Raw genomic sequence first — 24,590 nt, 5'->3', positions numbered from 1 at the left:
ATTAACGTGATAATACAAAGGAGGCCAGCTTTTAATTCAGTGCACCAATACAACAAATACTTCCAGAAGTCATTTATCTAAACACGGTCAGCACTTAATTAGGTTCTCAGAGAAACGCTCGCGAACATAGCTGTTATGGTAGATTGACACATTTTATGTTTAATTACAAGAGGACACATTGCATTTATGATGATTACACTTAAAAGGAACTAAAAGATAGAACTAGAACACAAATTTGGAACTTTAACGTACAACCAGTTTCAAGCGATGGCTGAACTTGGAAAGTTAAAAATATTGTACTCATTGACCAGCAGAATACAGCAGAATAAAATTCTCAAGCTTAAACTTTGTTAAAGCTGTTACTTTTTGAATATTATAAACCAAGCAGTCCTTTATGACATTTACAATTTTATCTACTGTTTGAAGTCTCTGTGATGCTTGTATTTTTTCACCCTCCATAGGAAGCTTTATTTCAGTCTGAAATTTTTTTTCACCCTGTCTGTAGAGGTCTTGGTTTAGTGTAATTGACACTTGAATTTTATTTTTGTAGCTTTATTTTTAAAAAAGGACTGCTCTATAAAATGGTCTGTTTACCCTCTCTGCTGCTTCATGGCTCTAATTAGTTGTGTTTCTTTGTTTCTCTTTTTATTTTATATCTCTGAGGTTGGAATAATTATTTTATTAATTTGTGCATAAAACGATAATATAAAGCTGTCATAAAAGGAAAACTGCATGTACTTATTTCTTCTTTTTGTTGAACAATTGATCTGGAAAATGTAACTACTCTGAATCACAGGCCAAAAAAATTTGTTGTGATGTAAATTCCAAACTAAATATAGAAATGATTTGACATGCCATTAATGCATGTATCTTTTGTATTCAGATCATTAAAATAATTGTCTGCGCATAATTCTTGATAGTTACACTTACACTGTACGGCTGTTTAAATTGCTGATTTTCACAAAGTTCGTACATCCCGACATTATTAATAAATCATTACTAATATGTATTTATTAGTAATAGATTAAGCATTACACTTATGTAAAAATTGTATTAGACACTATTAATAGTAATTTCAAGAATGTTGCAACTTTCAGTTTCCAGCTATGGTATATACGATAAAATGTTTCGGTATTTTCATTGTGTTCTGGCATTTCGGTGTTTTTATGCACCACTATCATAAAAGTCACATGGATCATGTAAGCGCATTTACTGAAGAAAATTTAAAAACTAATCTTAGTTTAAAATTAAATCATAATGTGCTTATGACGAAGTTTGTTCAGTCGTGATTTTTGATAGATCTGTACATTAATTGTTATAAGAGTATTTACAGTAAAAAATTATTGATCACTATGAACAGTTATAATGGCAGTTACTGAGCTAGGCATTAGATTGGGTCAAGAAAGTTGATTATGGATTGAACTATTGCTAGTGCAGGGGTAATCATGGTATGATCGCATGAACAAGAAATCGTGAGCATTTCATTCATCTCCTGTATGGATGTTCAGCTATGAATGTGATAGAGAAGTAATAAACAATAAGTTTTATTCTTAAAAATTATAATTTATCATGATGTAAAATTTAATTAAAATAAGTCTGAAATAACAGTCATGTTTCTTCTGTCTTTTACATATATGAAAGAACATGGTTGTTCAGGAAAAATAGGTGTTATGTATGAAATGAAATAAAAGACATGACATTACCAGACAGAAGGAATATATGAAGTTACATAATTTCCTCCAGTTTATTGGACTCGTGTGGTTTTTTTCTGCAGGTGTTTTTCCAGGCTTTCTTTATAAGTGATGACATTGTTGGGTCTTTGTTTATGTATGTAGTAGAACTACTTCCCAAGCACAGGCACACTCCCTATTATATCATAAGGCATAACCAAAACCAGTTTTGACAGAATCACCCAGCTTGCTGACTTTCAATATGTTAGGCCTAACTTGCAGAAATCGAGCAGCTGTAACTTACTCGGGAAAGGATTACTAGCCAGTCAAGTATGAAAACGTCAGTGAATGTGTGAGTGTATGTTGGCACATTTGATATCAGCACTGCTTACAATACATTTGGCCTTGTGCCACAACACAACACTGTTAAAGCTTCTTGGCTACAACAGGGGAGCATGTCAAAAGTCACAAGCAACTGTTGCTCATTTTACATATAAAAAAGAAATTATAGGGCAAAGTTGTTTTCGCTTTCCTAACAGAAAATGGTGAAGTTCATGTTTTTAGTCACCCACTTGGCCTAGTCAAGTGACTCCTGTGCATGTTCTATTACCAGGGCTTTCCATTACATTTAAAGCTGGAGGGTCGGTTACCAAAGTAGGTGGGTTGTGGGACTTCCTCGAAAAGGGTGTTAGCTTTTTCTAAAAGGTAGCTATGTGTACAGTAAAACATAACCATGTAAATCATCCTGTTCATGGCTGCTAGGGAAATAGCCCTTTTTTACCGTTCAAATGCATGTTGGGCTAAGTGTCTGAATTATCAATTAAAACACTTCAAGCAAATTTGGTACGATTAATTAGCAGTGATTTTAACATCTTTATTGTGTTTACTCAGTCTAGAGTGGATTGCGAATTGATTTCAACCCAGCGAGTCAGTGCAATTAAATTAATTAAATTCACTTTATGGACATTTCTTCATAAACTGATTATATGGCAATAATGATTCATTAATTTCTATTTGATTATACAGAAGATCATCTTCCATGCATGATATTCAATTTGAAGGAATGTAAATACACTAATTATGGAGATAGGTTTTTAAAATTTAAACTGCATCCCTGATTATTTGTGTGCAATATTCAGGGCCTCTCTTGGAAATAGTTTTCTTTGCGCCATGAAATTTGTCAAATTAAAAAATTGGGAGCCACTTTTCAGCCATAGGAGCCATTTTATTTCATGATGCAGTGTCCTAAATATATGAGTAATATAATGTTGGCCCTATTTTTAATTTATATAAACATGACAGTATAAAAGTTTTTGCATCTTTATATTACATTTCAAAGCACAAGAATAATTAATAATAAATATATCAATACCATTATTTACACGTGTAGTTCAATGTATAGCATATGAAAAGCAAGAATGAATAAAAATGTTTGTTTGTAACTGATAATAAAAAATACTGCTTAGTCTTTATGAACAATATGCCTGTCACTCCATCAATATCTGCCTCATTTTTTCCCAGACCATTTCTTAAGTGCCTTCCTGAATACAAAATTCTTAACACCGGGCCCATTAATAGAAATTTTCATTAAATTTTTAATAGTACATATACTCATAGAATTTTGTAAGTTTGTTTTGATGACAGATTCTGGCGATTGAATCCCCTTCACAGTTTGCAGTATAAATAGTGGCAAGAGTTAACCTGGTAGCTGCCTCAGATGCAGCTGGATACAAATCTTTCTTTATAAAGTTAAATTTAAATTTTTCATTGATATAAGTGGCTGTTTACAGTCTACAACTGACATCATTCTAGTGGCATCCAGTGTTATTCACTCAGTTAGGTTTAGACCACTAAAATGTGTTATTCAAATAAATAATCCCTAAAACAATAAGCAGTCCCAGGTGCATCTCACACAGTTTACAATAAATATAAATTAACAACACACTTGTGCAAATGACACCGAATCTTTCTTGCCAACCTGTTCCACAATAGACTAACCCCCGGTCATTTCTTATTTCCTACTAATCACATTTAATTGCTTATCAAAATTGACTGGCAGCTTGCAGTTAGCTGCATCATATTCGAATAACGTCTTTTTTTTATCATCTACTGTCACAATCCACTGACTGCCGCAAATAGTGAAAACATGGCATTATTTGGCCTGAGTCGCTTATATCAGTGAAAAATAAAAAATGTACTTTATAAAACTTTGTTGCCAGCAACTTTTGCCAGTCAGTGAAAAATAGCACCACTTTCTGAATTCTTTCATATTTGACGACAAAATTTAATGCATAGCCAAGCGGAGGCCCTGAATATTTGAAAAAAGTGTCTTCTTGAGTTTCTTACTGCCATGTTTAGTTTTACAGTTTGAGTTAGTATCACAGTGATATTTCCCTGAAAAACCCTGTATTCCTCTTAGCTATGGTATTCATGTGTAATACCATAATTTGACAATAAAAGTTTGATGTAACACAATGTAGCACAGTCATCATTCGAACATGGTTCACACTGTAATAGTAACACATTATAAATGATCAATCCATATAAATTCACTTAGGCTAGAAGCTTGACCAGTTGACAAAGAATCGTTTGAAATCATTAAACATTTTTTTGCAGTATAATACAAGATCCGACAAATCAGTTCTGACTCTGATTTCTCTCAACCAATTTGAAGAGTTACTTTATAAAGAGACCTTGAAATTCCAATTATCTGAATTTGTGTGACGCAAACAATCCATTTATCACCTCCAAACAAAATAACAAAACTGACATCAGAAACAGTGATGGGCAGATCTTGATATGCTCAATTCCACCTTGGATTCTTATGAACACCGACTCATTAGAGATATTGTCAAATATGATATTTTTATGAGCTGTGGATTCTTCTGTCCAGTTCTGCTGTCAGGGTCCATGTCTCACATGCATACAGAAATATAGACATGACGAGGGAGTGTATAAGCTTGATCTTTGACCCAAGCATGATGATGATGTTCTTCCAAATATATGTAGGCTTCAGCCAAGACAGTTCAGCTATAAGCATGGTCCTGGAATGAACCTAAGGTTTTGAACCATCATCAAAGTTTATAGCACTTAGATACTTGAAGCTTGACACTGTACCCAACTTCTGTCCATCATTCTTTTTTCTGTTTGAATGCCACTTGGCTTGTTTGTCATTAGCTTGGTCTTTTGCTTGGTTGGTATGGTTCACTAAAGTTTCCGGTTCTTTCATGCAAAACCATTGATATAATCAGGTTGGTGATTGTTCTGCCTCCAACATTGACACCTCCCTCACTGTGTTCTAAGGTATCATACATACTCCTTTCTAGTTAGATGTGGACCCTTAAAATGAGAGTTAAACTGAAATAGGGCAGAGTGCATGCATATTTTTGGGGGATCAGATCTTAATTTCACACATCAAAACCCTGGAGAATGTGTCAAAGGTGAACATGCAGTGAAATCAATTTGGATAATCATTAGAGGTAAGTACTCTTTATTTCCAGGCACACCTGCATGGGTCGTGCTACCAAGGAAAGTAGACAACTAAATTGCACCAAAAAATGTGAACTCGACCTTCTTTCATTAGGAAAGTGAAAATGATTTTAAGCTGTCAATTTTTATTGTACAATAGATGTTTGCTGAGTGACATTAGTTTATGGCTTTTGAAATACTTCCAAAACCCAGCCCATTTATGTTAAAGCCCTTTGTGAAATGTGTTTCATGTGGCATTAGCAGGTGTTCACATCAGTTGCACCAACAAAACAAATTCATGCATGTTACAGGCGTGTATTGTAATAGCTAATGATCATCTACTCATTTCCCTATAAGATATCACAGCGTCATTTCTGCAAGTTAACACCATTTGGTGATGAATGCTGACCAACTTGTGTTTTGAAACTAAAACATCTATATGTAAATAACAATTTGTTTTAAAAACAAAAATTAGTGAAAGTGGTTTAAGAATATGTTTTAAAGATTCTAATTCCCATGTTTTAATTATTTTCTAAAATAAAATCAGTTTTAAACATTATGTGAAGCCAAGGGGTATTAATGGTAGAAATTGCTGTGTCTTAAAGGTACATCTTCAATAGGTAGCTTCTCGAGGGTCGGTGGTTCTTTCCGGGGTTTTTCCGGGTTCTTCCTCCACCATTAATACTGGCCGCCATGTATAGCCTATTGTGTGCTGAAAAATGGCATTAAACCCTACAACAACAACAACATCTTCAATAGACTTTTGTAATTCTTCGGGCGTGTAACTGAAGCTAACTGTTTTGAGTTGGCAAGCTGAACACATTTTGAGTTGCCCATGACTATGTCGGGACTCAAAAGTTGTGTAATCTTGTATATGCGCAAATATTGCAGCTAAAATATGAATATTTATTGTGTTTAAAATTACTCAATAAATTCTCTGGCTTTACTCAATTGTGCAAAGTGCATGTTAGTATGGTTTTATATACTGACCTATAATGTGAGAATTTTGACCCATCAAAAACAAGATATTTTTTACTGCCAATAAATTTGTAATGCTATCCACCGATGTATGCGAGACTGACTTGACAGACTACAAGTACCTTGTAAGCATGGTCTTCTCCTGAATATTGACCAAGTGGATTTGTAAAGCCTTGATCAGTTGTTGTCATGTGACATTTTTATTTGAGTAAACTTGTATTATTTACTGTATTGTATATTCTTTCTTTCTTTTTGTTTTTTTTTAACTATTTGTTTCTATTTTATCATCAGTTCGATACATTTCCTGAGATGCATTGCTTCTAAATAAGTTGACCAAAACGTGAATAAATATCAGATTTTTTTTATCATTTCCATGGGCTCATAAACCACTTGCCTGACAGGGCCATATTTTGTTACTATTGTTTTCACAGCATTGAAAATAATATAGTTTAAATAAAAAATATAAAAATGCTTTCATTTCACTTATCAATGCCTCTGAAATAGCAGACTTATGAAAAGAATTGTGTGTTGTCTACAAATATTGTTTTTTCCTTTCAATTTTGGCTCCAGTGGTGAGATGGCATATGAAAGAGAATATTATTTATCTGTTTAAACATACATGTATTGCATTATTTTTTTGTGTGCTAAGTTTGCTTACGTTTACTTCCTCAGGTTTTTACTATGTTATGACGGGGAAAGGATCACGTTTTGATATTGGATGGTAAGTTTGTAACATGTTATTCAGTAGCATAGATAAGTGATTCTTTTGTTCTGAAAAGTATGGTGATATGCAATTTCAGGTAACCCGTTGGAATTGCCATAGTTTTGTGTTTGATGGTTTTCTAAATTCATGACTTTAACGAAATATACTTGCTTAAAAGTTGAGTCAAACTGCAAAAAAACAAAGATCCTAATCTGCCATAGCATACTGCACCTGCAAATCAGGTCTATGCTATTCTACTAATTATTCCTAACAAACTGCACAGACTCAGATCTGCTGTGCATTATTTGATGGCAGATCTGGGTCTGAGCAGTTTGGTAATAGTAATCATTAAACCAAACAACATAGACCCTGATCTGCAGGTGCATTATGCTAATGGCAGATTAGGGTCTTAGTTGTTTGCAGTTTGACTAGTTCAGAAATTCTTTATTTATTTATGACATCTAATTAATCCAGAGTGAGCAACAAAATTCTGATGAGATTTGGAAACTTGTATAAAAATGAAATTAATCCCAATTGTAGCTCATTACTAAGGTAACGTAAATATCTCATGCTTTTACTTTGTTTACTTCCCATGATGATGTTGCAGATTGTTTGAATGGTTGTTTTGTATCAATGGCAGCCAATATAATTTCCTCTCCAAAGGATGAATTCAGTACTTCACTGACTGAAGTGAATGTTCATTCACTCGTTACTGATGAAATAATTTTTGTAAAGCCTACATTAGTAGGTTGCAAGACATAAAAGTGAATTTCTGACACTCTGATGTAGATATATTACCATAATACCTATTCACATAATTGTTTCTAAATGCTTCTTCTCAAGAGAATTAAACACTTTATGTCATTTATCTATGTTTGGAAAATGATGATGCATAGAAACAATTAATAATCGTGTTTTATCCTAATTGAACTTGAAGAAAATTTGTCATTGAATGGTTCACTCATGTCTGTATTTGTATTTTTGTTGTTGTTTTATTGGATTCTTTGAGTGCAATGACATGTTTTTTTATTCTTGTGGGCCTCTGGGAAATTAGCTGTGTACATAACTGCAATTATGCTCTTAAAATAAAGTCATTATTATTATTATTATTATTATTATTATTATACTTTTTTTAAGGTTTCTCTACAGCACTTCACCATACATGTGGGCATGCTGCGGCATAGGGCTTGCCATCTCTTTGTCAGTGGTTGGAGCAGCATGGTAAGGAAAATAACAAAGTTGAAATGAACATATATCATTTTTGTCAAGCCCATGCTTGTGGAAAAATGTGATGTAGCAGTCACTTTTCTAGCATTGTTCACCTTGTGAGCACTTTGTTATAGTTTTATTTGAAATTCTTCACTCGCTTATATTTCCTAAACTCTTTGATTGATTCTCATTATACTTGGGATAAATCATTATGGAGCTAAGACAATTCATTAATGTGCCTTACGGTTAGGCATAGGTTTGAAAAAAATCTTGAAAATGAATTCACTTAATTTTGTTGAACCAGCTGGACTTTTCTTATCACAACCAAATCCACTAAAAACCCTTTATCTTTGTTTTTCTTAATGTTGTATGCATTATTTTATCCGAAATTAGCTGTTTGTTTTGTTACATATGCTGGCATGAAATAAAATAAGATACAAAATGTGGAAGCATAGCAGTCATGATGTCAGTCCATCTTACATTTAGCGTTTTGGTTTAAGTTCTTTTAAAGTGCAATGAGACCTGTTTTAATCAGCGGACCATCATCAGAATCTGTCCATACATGCATTGGGGTCAAGGGGAGAATTTATTTTATTAAAGGCCATGAGGTTAATGATTAAAATAACAATGAGCAGATGTTTAAATTTTATGTGGTCACCTAAAATTTAGAAATTTGTACTATCAACTATTGTCATGGATAATTTGTTATCAGAAATATTAAATATTTACCATAGGGTACAAAATATTGTTACAGTCAGAAGGTCATGTGCCTTTTGCTTACGTAGTTATGGTTTTCTGGAAAAGCCCAGTGTCTAAAATTCTGCTTAGACCTTGAATAAGGTTCACCAGTGTAAACAGTATGCCAGTGCATTCCTTCAGGGTCTTCCCCATTCACCTCTACACATATCAGGCTTACCCTCAAGGTACTCCCCATTCACCTCTACACATGTCAGTGCATTCCCTCAAGATACTCTCCATTTATCTCTACACATCTGTGCATTCTCTCAAGGTACTCTTCATTCACCTCTGCACATGTTAGTGCATTACCTCAAGGTACTCTTCAGTCACCTCTGCACATGTTAGTGCATTACCTCAAGGTACTCTTCAGTCACCTCTGCACATGTTAGTGCATTACCTCAAGGTACTCTTCATTCACCTCTGCACATGTTAGTGCATTACCTCAAGGTACTCTTCAGTCACCTCTGCACATGTTAGTGCATTACCTCAAGGTACTCTTCAGTCACCTCTGCACATGTTAGTGCATTATCTCAAGGTACTCTTCAGTCACCTCTGCACATGCAGATGTGCCACTTATTCTGATTTACTCAGGATTATCCTACGAAAAGTACACCACATCCATGATAACTTTTGCCTGGATGTTGTGTGAACCTGTCAATATGCCATTGCAGCTATGTCTGAGAATGCTTTTCAGAGAATCTAATTAAGTACTGACCATGTTTTTATCTCCAGTTTGCACAAGCATTATATTGTTCAACTCAGTTAAAAGCAGACCTACTTTGTATTAAATCATTAATTAAGTCTTTTGTATCAAGTCAAATAAAGGGTGTGGAAAATAAAAATATTATAAGGCATGTTAATCCTACCTTTAAATGTAAGAGCAAACAATCATGGTCATGTGTCAGGTCAACTCATTTCTATTGATCATTAAAACATTGTTATAAATATTATGTAAGTAATATAATTAAATTACCTTAATTACCCTACTCATCGACAGATGTGATCAGAGATAGCAAGGCAACCAAGCAGAATGAGTACTTGGTGGGAAAAAAAGCTTTCTTTTGCAGATAAGTTCATTATGGATAATGGAGTTCCTGTGTTTGAAGTGAGCCTGATTATTCCTGAATTGGACTGAGATTTCCTCAAGGATGAGTTGTTTCACTATTACTTACAGTGAAATCACGGCATCAGTATCTTAATAATGGAACCGGAATATTCAGTCTCACTGTTGATGGTTGTTTCATGAAATAAATGTCCCAAGTTCTGGAAAACCATTTTCAGACAAGAAAATGTGGGTGGTGCTCCAGGAGAAGAATGCTATACTTGGTGTTAATTACAAGAACAGACTAAGGTAGAAAAACTGTTTTGTCAGTTGATCAAGTCTTGAGAGAAGAAGTTATCGAAAGTCTTAATTTCAATAAATTCATTTCATTCTTCTAGGCTATGATAATGTTTTATTTTGTTTTTCATTTCATTATATTTAGTTTTAAAATGACCTCTCCAAGCGGAGTGTTAGCTGCTTTAGCTTCTTTGATTTTCTGAACATGCTTTCTAGTGTCTTGCATATAATGTGCTGCACAGACTTTATGGGGTCAAAAACTTGTGAGACTTGCTTGATTACATCCAGAATATGTTAAGTTCTTTTGACAAATTCATATGTTGAATTTCCAATCCATGCCAGTTTGGGATATTGTTAGTTCCACAGACAAATACAATAGTTGAATTTACAACCAATGACAGTTTGGGATATTGTTTTCAATAGCTGTATAACATCTTTCCGAGTCAGTTAATTCATGTTATGGATAATAATCAACCCAATGTGGCTGAAATTTATTTGCCTCTTGGTTGTCTCATATTTGACATATTTGCTGCCATGAAATATGCCTGATGTCTCTTTACCTCCAGCTCAGTGGCAGACTTGTGTTTTATTCCTCTACTTTTATGTGAATTTCCCTTCTCTCATCTTTTGTTTGGCCTTCTGTGTGTGAGTGTGTGTGTGTGATTTGGATTTTTAATGTCACTTTAAAAGATTTCAGTCATATTGCTACAATATCTGCAGTGTGGCAGTAGATACTGATGTCTTGCATCATGTTGTAGACATGTTGCATCATGTCCCACCCAGTCACATTATCCAGACACTGGACTGACAAGTCTAACATTAACCCCTTAATGCTGAGTGCCAGGTGAGGCATCAGCTAGTACCATTATTATAAGTCTTTGGTATGACTTACCAGGGTTTGAACCTGTGACCTCCCACAGCTGAGGCAGATACTCTAACTACTTTGGCCACTGTAGCAGTTTTGACCTTTGCCAAAAGAATTTTGTAAACTCATTTTATATATAGAGAAAAGATCACTTCATTTGACAGCTAATTATACTAAACTGATGATAACATGCACTTTGTCATTTAAATGCAAATAGAGGCATAGTTGTTTTGTTTCAAATGCAGTATCATACATTGAGGTTGATTCTCTGATTAATGAATTTTTTAAAGAAAAATTAAGGATTATTAGTATCGTTTAATCAGTTGATAAAGAAAACAGACACTTGTGCCAGTAAAGTGCCATTCATTAATTTCATTGCATTGACTCTGGATTTAAATCAAAGGGTGATCCGTTTATGAGTATCTAGGTTGAGTAGAAACAGTATAACAAGGTCATATAATGTAATGCTAATTCATTATATTAAATTTGTTATGCCTGAAGTTTCAAAATGGGCTGATAATTTGGTTGCTTAGCCAAATATGCAGTCAAACAGTAATAGAACTCTTGCACATGCATCAGTTGTCAATGACCACTTATTGCACTATCGCAGAATGTGAATAGATGAAGAGAGGTGGATTTAAGTGTTCATTATGAAAACAGCATGAATGGTCAGATAAAGGTAGGTTCAAGCATGCTTTATTCCTGGAGGGCACGAATGACTAGATAAAGGTGGATTTAAGCATTCATTATGCCTGGAGGGCATAAATGGCCAGATAAAGGTGGATTTAAGCATTCATTATGCCCGGAGGGCATGAATGGCTAGATAAAGGTGGATTTAAGCATTCATTATGCCTGGAGGGCATGAATGGCTAGATAAAGTTTGACTTAAGCATTCTTTATTCCTGGAGGGCATGAATGACCAGATAAAGGTGGATTTAAGCATTCATTATGCCTGGAGGGCATGAATGGCCAGATAAAGGTGGATTTAAGCATTCTTTATTCCTGGAGGGAATGAATGGCCAGATAAAGGTAGATTTAAGCATTCATTATGCCTGGAGGGCATGAATGGCCAGATAAAGGTAGATTCAAGCATTCTTTATTCTTGGAGGGCATGAATGGCCAGATAAAGGTAGATTCAAGCATTCTTTATTCCTGGAGGGCATGAATGACCAGATAAAGGTGGATTTAAGCATTCATTATGCCTGGAGGGCGTGAATGGCTAGATAAAGGTGGATTGAAGCATTCATTACGTCTTGAGGGCTTGGATGGCCAGATAAAGGTGGATTTAAGCATTCATTAGGCCTGGAGGGCTTGGATGGCCAGATAAAGGTGGATTGAAGCATTCATTATTGATGGAGGGCATGAATGGCCAGATAAAGGTAAATAAAGGGAGTAAAGAATGATACCAGGCCATATGATTTGATCAAAACTGATTATGTGAAATTCCATTGGTGCAGCTCTTTGCTGGTATGTTGCATAATATATTGCAATGCAAAATTGTGTGAGTGCTTAGGAAATTCTTGTGACACTCTTGCTAGTGAATAAAAAAAGATACACTGAATGTATTCAAGATATGAGGTGATGTTCGACATTTCATCCAATTTGATTTATCTTGCAGGGGTATTTTCACAACTGGATCCACCATTCTTGGTGCTGGGATTAAAGCTCCCAGAATAAAGACCAAGAATTTAATCAGCATTATCTTTTGTGAAGCTGTTGCCATCTATGGAATAATTATGGCAATTGTTATAGGAAACAATGTTGGGGTAAGTTAATGTTCATAGTTGTTTCCTCAAATATTTTTTAGATATTAATGAAACACTGCGTGTCCTTTTCTTTATTTTAATTGATTTATAAGAGGCATACAAAGGTAATAGACTATATTATTGATGGTACTCTGTATTATTTACTTTTTAATGTCATGTAATTTTCATGGTGATACATCAAACTTGCATAAGTGTGTGAAAAGACTTTGATGCAATTTTATTGTCTACAGCAATAGCACATATCAGAAACGTGATATATTTGAGTCATTTTTGTATTTAAAAGAATAAAAATTTCCTTGCTATTTTCTGTTTAGGATGGGCACATGTTTCCATTCTAAGAGTAAATGTATTGCATGTATATAGGGATATAGAGTTCTAAAATGTGATTGGTTCATTCAAAATCAAGGCTACCATGTCAGTCTGTAACCAACATATTGGATTGCGCAAAGTATAAGCTGGTATAACTGTATCTCAACTTCATGAGTTCGAAAAGGAAAGCAGAAGATTCAAAATTTTATCTGCAAAGAAAAGAAACAGAACTGGAAGGACAATTATGCTGTCAAGGTTAAATTTGTGAAACCATCTAGTAAAGGATTAAACCTTGTTTTTCAAATTGAGTAATTGTGATTTTGCCATTGGGCATGAAGGCACCCAAGACTTAAAATAGCATGAAAAAGCTAATAACCATCAGCTTGCTGCTTCAGCAGCAGAAGCACAGCCTGAACTTAAAACCATTATAAATACCAGACAGAACTTGATTTGATTCGATCGGAAGTTCATTTTACTTAATCTCTTTTAGAAATGAACCTTGTTCTTTCAGTTGCTGATGATGCTAGCAATTTATTTCTCACTTTTTTCCAGACAATAAAATCGCAAAGGATTACTTGTATGAAAACAGGCATCTATGTTATTTTATGCTAGGACTTTGTTCTTTAGCACACTCTAATGCTGATTGTGAGTGGAGTTTTAGTTGAGTAAGAATAACAATCACTCATAATTCAGATCATCAGGGAAAGATGATACATTGGAATCAATGATGATTGAAAAGACAAGGTGTGGAAAAGGCACCTATAAACAGACTGTAGTGTATCTGATGACTTACTCAGAATGTGCAAGAGTGCAGGAGATGCATCTTTGACATTAAATAATTAACCAAGATATTATCTGGCTTTACTAATGGTTATAGATGTTGTAAGTACTTACATAATTATGCACTAAAATTTAAAAATCATTATTTGTTCCTGACAATCAGTATTTTTGTACTTTGGGTTTAGCAGCTATGCAGTCTGTGCATCCAGGCATGGTTATCATATTCCTATATGTTTGTATTTAATAGTTGTCTCTTTTAACCTCAACTTCCATTACATGAATTACAGACGTTGTAGAGATATGACTCAAATTGTTAAACCTACGTTAAAAATAAAAAGCACTCACATGCACACATTACATGAATTGAGAGATTGGTATTAATAGCATAATGTATAACCAAGATGAAAATATGATGTAAGAGGTTTCGTATTGTTGATTCAGGAGTTATGTTGTCAAAGTTCAAAGCAAAGTGTGTATATGCAGTATGTTTCATCTGAAGTTAATATTTTCTTTTTAAGCAACAAATGCATGCATCTCAAGTTGATGTTTTCTTATTTAAACAACAAATGCATTCATCATGGTTTCCATTTCATGCTTATATTTTCTTCTTTAAGCAATGAATGCATGCATGGATTGGTTTCATTTCAAGTAATATTTTCTTCTTTAAGCAACAAATGCATGCATCATGGGTTCCATTCAGGATGGTAGTTTCTTTTTTAAACCAACTAATGCATCATGGTTTCCATCTCAAGACAACATATTTTTTTAAAACTAATTCATGCATCATGGACTTCATCACAGGTTAATATTTTCAGATTAATCAGAATCAACAAATGTGATCATAGAGATTTAGTTTCTGTGTATTTAAGGATATGGTATAAAATTTGATGTCATAAATTTAATGTCCCATCTCTCAGTTTTCCAAATATGTCATAGTTTTTGTAAGTTGCCCGTGTTACTTAACTTTTAAACACCAGATTTAGTTATTTTCTTAGAAAAAGAGATAGTTCCTTATAGGTATTGTGTACAAAAAACCCAGAATATGTAATGTAAAGCCCCCTTGGAATCTTTGTCATTCAGTTTAGCAAAGCCATTGAAAATATCCAAATGATGTTGTGATTGTGTATCGGAAGGGATGCAAGAGAATAGTCTTACTATATTGAACATTAGGATAAGTGCAGGAATCCTGTATTCATTAATCTGCATTTCTGTGTTCTCGCTAAAGAGTGTGAAACACATTAATCATTAATTGTCATTTTTCACTAAAGATTATGAAAAATATTAGAGGACTGTATTATTCATCAACTTGAAAGATTTAAATCAACAAAATTTTTTGCATCAATGTTTTGCAGTTTTATTGGGTAAATATTCTTAATTTGGGTAATTTAATTTGATACCTTTGTGACAAGGATTTTCCAATTTGGTCATATGAAGCACCAACTGTCACATTTCATCTCTCAAATACAATTAATGTTGGCTGGATCATTTTTTTAAAACCATTTTCCACTATTCATATGATTAAGTCATCATCATTCACACATGTTTTTTGGAAATTAAAAGTTAAACACTTAACACTCTTATGGACTGGGGACAGTGGGGTGCATGTTATATTGCAAGTATCAAATATGCCCATTAAAACGATGTTTTTTATTTGCATTTTACAATTGAATGTGACTACTGTCATTTTCTTTCCTGAATGAGTTACTGTTATGAAATCATTCTTGACTCAAAATCAAGAAGTAATAATATAAACTTGACATCTAATAAGTACACAGCAATGGATAAGAACATAAACAGGTTATCCAGCATGAATATTGATTGGAAAATCTCATGTTCATGAGAATCAATTGTGACCCTAATTGTTTCCACATTTCGGGCAGAATATAGTGCAAATGGAATTTATAATTTATACTTTTTTCCATCTTTAATGAGCAGACATTCCATACAGTAAGTTAATTTAAACAGATGTGACTGGCGAGTAAGTAGACATATTCATGTGAGCTTGGTAGAAAATATTTCTGGTTTGGGACGTAACACTTGTGACAAATGTTACATCCAAGAAATGTTGAAAAATAATTTGATAATCTTGTATTTGTTTTATTTGAGGATCTTTGCATGGTTTCAAATGAGTATAGTCATGCCCTCTCAGTAACTCGGACACCATTGACCGCCCTCTTAATGAAACCTGGGCATTATGTTGGCAAGTAATTATTATGCCTTTACCATGGATAAGATAAAGCTTGAGAATCTTCTTAACATTTCAATCAAAAATGTATAATTTTAAATTAATTTTACTTACATCAGTTTTATCTCAGTTGTTGAGTATAAATAGCACAATCACCAGATTTAAGATTTCTTTCCTACTTCTGGATTAACTGACATTATTTACAGATGCAACTCTTACTGTATGACATCGAAGTCTTACCGTATGACACCCAAGTCTTACCATATGACATCCAAGTCTTACGGTATGACATCCAAGTCATACTGTATGACATCCAAGTCTTGCCATATGACATCCAAGTCTTGCCATATGACATCCAAGTCTTGCCATATGACATCCAAGTCTTACTTTATGACATCCAACTCTTACCGTATGACATCCAAGTCTTACTGTATGACATCCAATTCTGTACCATAGGTAGTATTCAGCATGAAACAATTTACTCAGAATTATAAGAGTTCTGCTTTCATTTTAATCTTAGTGATCGAGTTTGTTACTCTCTTTATTTCAGACATTTCATACCGATAGCACTAACTATCAGGCGGTTCAAGCAAGCTATTTTGCGGGTATGTTCTGTTTTCTTTTCTGTAAAGCAAACAGTAGGTTTAAGACGTATTTGCTAACATCATTACTGGTAGCACAACACATTTTCCTGCTGTAACAATAACAGGCAAACTAAGACATGTCACCTTAAAGAAATAGAATTAATTGCTCAAGCTCATAAAAGCAATCTCAGCATGGGATCAGGAAACTTTTTCTGTACAGGCCAGTCTCAAAATGGGGTCAAAAAATGTTTGTGTTCATATACTTTATTTACTGAGCATGGGAAAGGAGCTTCATCCCAGTCAAGACAGACATTTTACAGTTCAAACACCTTTTTTCTGCATAGTAATGATATATATTGCACATGGGACACAGTTTGCCAATGTGCAATTACAGTGCATGCATGAGTGACAGTTTGCCAGTGTGCAATTACAATGTAGGTTTGTGTGAAACAGTTTGCCAATGTGCAATTACAGTGCATGTATGAGTGACACAGTTTGCCAGTGTGCAATTACTGTGCATGCAGTTTGCCAATGTGCAATTACAGTGAAGGTATGTATGAAACAGTTTGCCATTGTGGAATTACAGTGCATGTGTGTTTGACAGTTTGCCAATATGGAATTACAACGCATATATATATATGTGTGTATGTGTGAAATGGCGTGTCAGTGTTAGATAGCCATATGGGATTACAGTGTGACATGGTGTGCCAATATGAGAGTGTCATGCACAGTTACAGTACAATTTGTAGGGCCTAACCAAGTAGATAATTTTCACCGAGTACCGAATCCAAGTATTTGGATGTACTATTTGCCAGATCCAGGCACGAACCGAGTAGTAGGTGCGACTCCAGAGAGTACCGTTTGTTTCATTATCGTATGCGAAGCTTAAACTTTTCGTGTACCGTATATATCACCTCTTTAAATCTTCATCATCTCTCTTTCTTTTGTGGCTCTCTGTGGATCTGGTGTATTCGTCATACACAGAGTGATGGAAGGATTGAAGGTGATTTATTAGAGCTGAAGTTCCATATGAACGAGCATTTTTGCTGCCTCGTGTTAGCCTTTCATTGCAGACATCACAATTTGCCTTTGATTCGTCCACAGCATTTATAGTGAAAAAGTTCCAAATCTTGCTACTTAATTTCGGAGTAGACATTTTTCGATGAGTATTTTAATATATATATTTATTATTTATTAATTTTATTTTGAATACGTAATAATTAAATTTTGTTAAGATTTTTTTACAAATGGCATCTCTACACTCAAATATTTACCGGAAGCAGAAAAGTTACACCACCTGGGGAATGCTAGTGAAATTACTAAAGGAAATTGAGTTAAATAAATTATCATCAATCATGATTCATGAAGTCCAATGGAATGTTAACTGTTTGTGTAATTATAATTTATTTTTAACTAAATTATTATGTATTACAATTTTTTTTTAAAAGTTCGATATTTATTGAATTATTTTACTTGTAACCATTTGTGTGCGTATTATTTGCCGAGGTGAATACTTCCAAATAGTACCAAAAAATGGGATATTTGGCCAAGGCGAATGTCCGAGGCGATTTCCGTTTAGGCCCTAACAATTTGTGATATCAAATCATTGATTCATGATGATGCATTCATGACCTGCCATACATTGACTGCAAGGACTTGATTGCTGCACCCAGTAACATACACTTTTCTTTACATATAAGATATGTATGCCATCATGAACAAGAACAAAAATTAAAATTGTGATGAGTGTCAGGGGAAGCAACTCTTACAGGTTAACTGCCCTTACATCATGCTTGGTTGCTACCAGTATATCTAGTTTAAACTAACAGTTTTTTACTTGATTGAGACCGTAAATGATGTTTCGCATTGAGGGGGAAAGGTGGGAGGGATTTTTGTAATGTGCTCAGGTAAGAATTATAGCATGGTCATTAAGGTCATTGAAAGTCACCGATAAATGAACACCTCAATTCAAGGCCTTGAAAGTTATTGATGTTTCACCTAGGTCCTTGAAAGTCATGGAATTTTAATGATTTTGCTTAAAAATAAAATATTACAGAAAATTTACTTTCGAGTCGTTTATTGTTTGTTGTGTGACAGTTGCAAGTTCGGTTTGATTTTCTTTCATATGCTAGCAATTGCAACATTATCACAATCAACAGGAAGTAATCAGATACCATTCATAGTACCCCTTTCACATGAAGTAATTAACACATGCACACTTTCACAACGCTACATTTACATGGTATATTGGGCCCTGGAAAAAGCATTTCATCATATTTTGAACCTTGCATCATGGAAGTTTTACAGGTGCTTGTTTAAAATATGGGCTGCTTAGAAAACCCAATATGGCTGATTCACAGAGTGATTCATCTTTAGATGAAGCTTTCCTTTGGCAAATACTGGGTGGTGATAGTGACGATGTGTACAGTATTGGTTACTTTCAATAAACCTCAAAGATAATGCATTTGGTTTCTTCTGGCATAGCCAAACATGAAAGTTGGACCATGTAGTGGCAATTTGAGTAAAGTGCTGCCCAAGGTCACACCACAATGGCTGAGACAGGCTAATGCAGTAGTTGGATTCTAACCGCACCTTTCAGATTGCAGGTCTGGCACACTCACCACTGATTAAACAGGATCATAAACATTAAGACCCAGGCCAACATTTTCTTTGGCTGCATTGTATATTGATGACTTTAATTGCATCTTTGTGTGGAGTATTGTTGTTGTAGGGTTTAACGCTATTTTTCACCACATGATAGGCTATACATGGCGGCCAGTTTTAATGGTGGAGGTAGAACCCAGGAAATCCCTGGAAAGAACCACCGACCCTCGAGAAGCTACAGGCAAGCTTTCTCACATACCCACATAGGCCCGAATCTGAGACTTGAACCGATGCAGACAGGTGAGATGGCAGTGATCTGTAACAGAGAGCGCTTTAGACCACTCGGCCACTCTGGGCCCCTTTTAATGATGTAAGGTCATGATTGCATGCAATATCAATATACACTATGTATGATATTATACACTACTTGAGATTTTAAATTTTATTCAAAATCGTTCGAAAAAAAAACAAAGTTGCATACTAATAATTTACGAATCCCTCCAGGTTTTCGCATGTTTGCTGCTGGGATAACTGTAGGGGTCTCGAATGTTGCTTGTGGTATTTGTGTGGGGATCGTTGGATCTGGAGCTGCTCTTGCTGATGCCCAGAACTCCAGCCTCTTCGTCAAAATCCTCATCATTGAAATCTTTGGCAGCGCTATTGGATTGTTTGGGGTCATTGTATCGATTTTGCAGGTAAGAAAAGATTCTTATTTTGATCTGTTAGGGACTTCTTTTTGTTGTACTATACTGAGGAAAGATTTACACTAAGAACATTTTGTTAGGGTTAGGTCTGAGCATCTGTTTCAGGTTTAGAATTTTTTTAAACTGTACTGACATCAGCACAATGAGGTAACACATTAATCAGTCATGATGTTATATCAGAATAATTTGAAACTGAAAATTTTTTGCAAAATATAAACATTATTTAAATGATGTCTGATAGGTCTGACTAAGTAGCTTAAATGTTTAGTCGGATTTAATTTATTATTCATCCTTGTTATTGAAAAATAGAATACAACTCTCTTGTTATATTTCTAGTCACTTTTGTGTTGCCTTCTTATGATGCTTAGAGTAAGGGGCAGTCCATTTAGTACATACACATGGGGGGGTTAACCCAAATGCATACGCTTACATATGGGGGAATGTCTACTGATAATGTACATACACATAGGAAACGGGGGTTGGGTGGGGATGAAACCTCAATAAAAATTTGTCTAATAAGTAACCTGTTTGACTGAATTTTAGCGGACACTAGTCAGACTTTTTAAAGTTATGCAGCTTATTTCTTTGATGCAGCCAGACATTCAACATCGGTGGACTATCTGTTTTATTAAACATGTTAATATTATTAATCCTTGATCGTTTCTGCATGGATTAAATATAGGCTGTTCTATAGAATTTGGCTGGGGGGGGGGGACATCAAGCATACATATGCAGGGGTGTGTATAAAAAAGTAAGCATGCGTATGGGGGGGAGGGGTCAAGCTTTGCTAGATTTTTGCGTTCATACTAAATGGATGGCCCCTAACCAATCAGGTATTTCGTAGAGTTACCTCCCCTTCCAGTTTATTATTTGTAGTCCTGCTAGAAGGATGCAGAGATGAATATTCTTTATCACTAAAAGTGATGATTATTCAAAACTACACTCCAGTGGTTACTCTTCAGGTAACTAGTTTATGTAAGGGTGGTCTTGTAAATGTTGAGACCATTCAATTTAGGCATTCTGATGTATCATTCATATTTTGTTTGATTTCAGATTGCAGGTACAAGGATTGGAACAGAATGATGGAAGAGAAATGAAGCATTACAACTATACAGTGGGTGATGATACTAATTTAAATCCACTTGCCCAGCAAAGATGCTGCAAGGAAATTGGTCCAGAATTCAAATTGTTAATTTTTTTCTGTGTAAAAATGCAGCTAGTTACAGTCATCAAATTCACTTGAACAGCAGTGATATTTAGTTATCCAGGCTGCTTGTGCTAGGGAACTGTTGTCCCCTGCTGTATAGTGCTTCACATATGTGTATAAATCTTTTCTTATACATTTATTCAGAACGTTTTTACTATAGAAGAACAGGGGCTTATATGAACAAATACTTCATGTTTAAGCAGAATGTAAAAATAAATTGATATCCATGGTTTTGCCATGACATTACAGATTAGAATGCAACTGGTATTGAATACCTATAACATTTTGTTTTTACTGACACATGCAGATTTTGGAATTTTATATTTCAGTTCAAAATATATAAGCATTTATCAAAGAAAAATCCTTGCTAAGAATTATAGATTTAGACTTTAATTGCTGTTACAAATATTAAAGTATATGGTAAAGGTAAAGATATGACTGTTTAGTCCTCAGTTTTTTCTAGGGTAGCAAAGTTGAAGAGAACCTAACTATCAACTTTTACATCAATGTTTACATTGTGTTACATTTAGCATTTCATTTTAGTATCTTACATCATACAGTAGACAATACCAGAGTTCTTTTTTGTGGGTGGGTGGGGGATGTTGTTGCAAGTTGTCTATATTCCTGTACCCAGTAGAGGCTTCACTGTAAGAAAAGTAATGGGACATGTTTGATGTAATATATGTTTGATATAAATACTGTTGGTATTATACTGTTCTACCAGCTTGTATAAAGACAGCCAAATGCAAGCAGTACAGACCCAAGTATACTTCCCATAATGAGTAAGCAGATGAGCGTCTGTGCTGTTCATTTTACATCATGAATATAATGAATTGTGTACAGTCAGCTCTGCAGGCTTATTTTGTGGTCGTAGCGCGAAGTCTGCAACCCTCAGTTAGCTTTACTTTATATATTGATTGGTATGGTATAAACCCTAATGTACATTTATGATATTAATTACGGATCTCTTGTCAGAATTTGGTTTACAGCATTGGTTTTTAGCAAAACATATCTTTGAGAATGATTAGAAGTGTTTCAAAATCATATTTCAATGCACACTGTAAAGTTAGTGTTAAATTTAGCGTAGTAGTTAGAGGAATAAATACATCTGGTTTTGGCTGACATAAAATATTTTTGTCCATTTTTTTAATTTTCTTTAATAATAAAAGCATTCGGAATACTAATACGTATATTTGCTTGTACTGTATACACAGATGCTTGTATAAACATTTGTTAGAAAACTGGGGATTGCAAAAAATGTGACAGGCATGAAAATAGACCAGTTGATGTACATATAATGATATTAACTTAGGTCCATGTAATTGTCAGTTGTAGAAGATGTGATTTGCTACATAGTATGTTTTTGGTTGTATTTTGTATAATTTGCTACATGGTTGTATGTTTGGACAATTTATCGACAAATTACTCGGAGCTGACTATAAATTTATTTCGTTAAAACAATTTTTTTATAACTGTGTAACAAGTTTAAGTTTAATTCCTGATAGTGAATGTGACCTTTAATATATGACTGAAGTCTATGTTTAAAGTGAATTCTTTTGTATTTGCTCGTGTTCTTTCCACTTTTAACAGGCTTTGTATTTCATTAATATATTGGCTGTCAGACGTTTACCTTTTAATCGTTAGATATATACAAGGATATTTTTGGTTCGCATGCTTATGCTCTACGTATATTATCAAAAATATAGAATTTGCCATCACTGCATTGTTTCTGCCAGCAAAGTTTGATATCAGAATTCGCAATCAAGACCTTGTTCCTGCCAACAAATTTTGATATAAGAATTTGCAGTCAAAACCTTGTTCTTTCCAACAAATCTTGATATCAGTTTGATAAGGATTTACTAATGCATATGGTAAATTCTATTAATCGGGAATTATATCTTTGTCTGTTGCTCAGTAATTTGCTTTGCATATGAATGATTTTAAAAATCGTTTGTATCAATTACAAGGCAACAACACCCATTTGTTTGATGCAGAAATTGAGTGGTCCATGTGCAGTAAACCCACCATGTTGTTCTTGGAGTTTTGGGTTCTTCACTGGTTAAGATGTTACCATAATCATCAGTTATTTTTTTTTTTTAGAGATTTATGCAAATATATTTAAGTTACTATGAATGGTCTAGTGTTGAATGTGAGTGTATCAGTTTGTGGAAAATAAATAATCAGCAAGATGACATCTTTTGTTTTTGTGTGTCCCCTTTCCTGTCTTTTCTCATATGTGATTATAGTAAATGTAATGTTTAATCAAATTATTTGGATTCTAAAGGATTAATTCTTTATTTTCTCTGGAAATACAGAGTTCTTGAACAAAGACATTTCTTAAAAATTTTATTCGGATTCCAAAACCGGAGTGATATTTCTTGTGTTTCTACAAAGAACTGTAGACAGCCACACTGTGCAGGATACAGCATACGTCATCGCCTTTTATCTTGGATTCTTTGTTGGGACTCGAACTTGAAATCATTAGAACATTTCAATATTAGGACTTCTAAAATTTTATTCGTGGATTATTTTTGGATTTGATTCTTAAAACCATAATGCCTTCTTTTTTTCATTTTTACATTTTTTTCCCAGGGAAATAAAAAAATTGTTAAATTTTTCAAAGCTTGTTGTTTTCACTCTTTCTTGTGTCACTGTTTTTTCGAGCCTAAACACGTAACATAAGACCACACTACAGGTATCGTAGCAATATGACTGGAAAATTGTTATAGCTACGTTAAAAATCCAAATCTCACACATGCACTCATTCCACATCCTGATCAACACATCACATTCCCAAAACATGCTGTATTATCTGACATTTTTACAAAAAGTACATTATCAGTATCAGACAATTTTATTTTATACATAATTGAATTCAGTCATAAAATTCCAAAAATAACACAAATTTGAAACCATTGTAAAATTTTTAGTATCTTATTATTGTGAAAACTTGAGCATATATGTTCGGCCATATAGCAATATTCAAAATAGAAATTTCATTCCATTTATTTTCATTAGTTTAACTTTCTTTTTCAAAAATGGTTTGTCGTATTTACATTATTTATTGTTATAAAATAAATGGAAAGGGATAAATGGTCTGACCAGTGTTGTTACATCCAACTGTAGCTTTTTACATAAGGACTCTAGATTGAATTAAACCTTGAGTGACAAGGATTTTCATATTGAGACTGTATTTAGCATTAAAACAGTTAAAATCCATAATAGTTCCCTGATGTGTAAGCATATTTGCAATATAGATTACATTACATTTAAATAATTTCCTATAGAAATTTGGTAGCTTGTTCACCCAATGTAAGCGATTTCATTCATAAACTTGTTTTCAAAAGATCTGTCGGGGAAACTGCTCCGGTGGTCTAGTGGTTAGGGCATCTGTCTCGGAAGCAGGAGGTTGTGGGTTCGATCCCCAGTCGAGTCATACCAAAGACTTACAAAAATGGTACTAACAGCTACCTCGCTTGGC

The 24,590-nt window shown here is 34.2% G+C and overlaps 1 protein-coding gene across 1 annotated transcript in view; it reads left to right on the top strand.

The window, feature by feature from the left end:
- The window catches only part of LOC149807120 (V-type proton ATPase 21 kDa proteolipid subunit c''-like), a 30,971-nt gene extending 7,673 nt beyond the window's left edge, over positions 1–23,298 (top strand). Inside the window, exons 2-7 of the mRNA XM_089962304.1 lie at positions 6,789–6,837; positions 7,957–8,040; positions 12,589–12,736; positions 16,561–16,615; positions 19,703–19,893; positions 20,956–23,298. Coding sequence (XP_089818430.1) covers positions 6,789–6,837; positions 7,957–8,040; positions 12,589–12,736; positions 16,561–16,615; positions 19,703–19,893; positions 20,956–20,985 — 557 coding nt within the window. The 3' untranslated portion in view covers positions 20,986–23,298. The remainder of the gene's footprint in view (positions 1–6,788; positions 6,838–7,956; positions 8,041–12,588; positions 12,737–16,560; positions 16,616–19,702; positions 19,894–20,955) is intronic.
- Positions 23,299–24,590: the final 1,292 nt, after the last annotated feature.

This window comes from Sinohyriopsis cumingii, chromosome 1 (genome assembly GCF_028554795.1).
Source record: "Sinohyriopsis cumingii isolate HCF-2022 chromosome 1, ASM2855479v2, whole genome shotgun sequence".
In the NCBI taxonomy this organism is placed as follows: Eukaryota; Metazoa; Mollusca; class Bivalvia; order Unionida; family Unionidae; genus Sinohyriopsis; species Sinohyriopsis cumingii.
The sequence above is the reverse complement of the archived record's forward strand: the minus strand, read 5'-3'. Positions and strand labels throughout refer to the sequence as shown.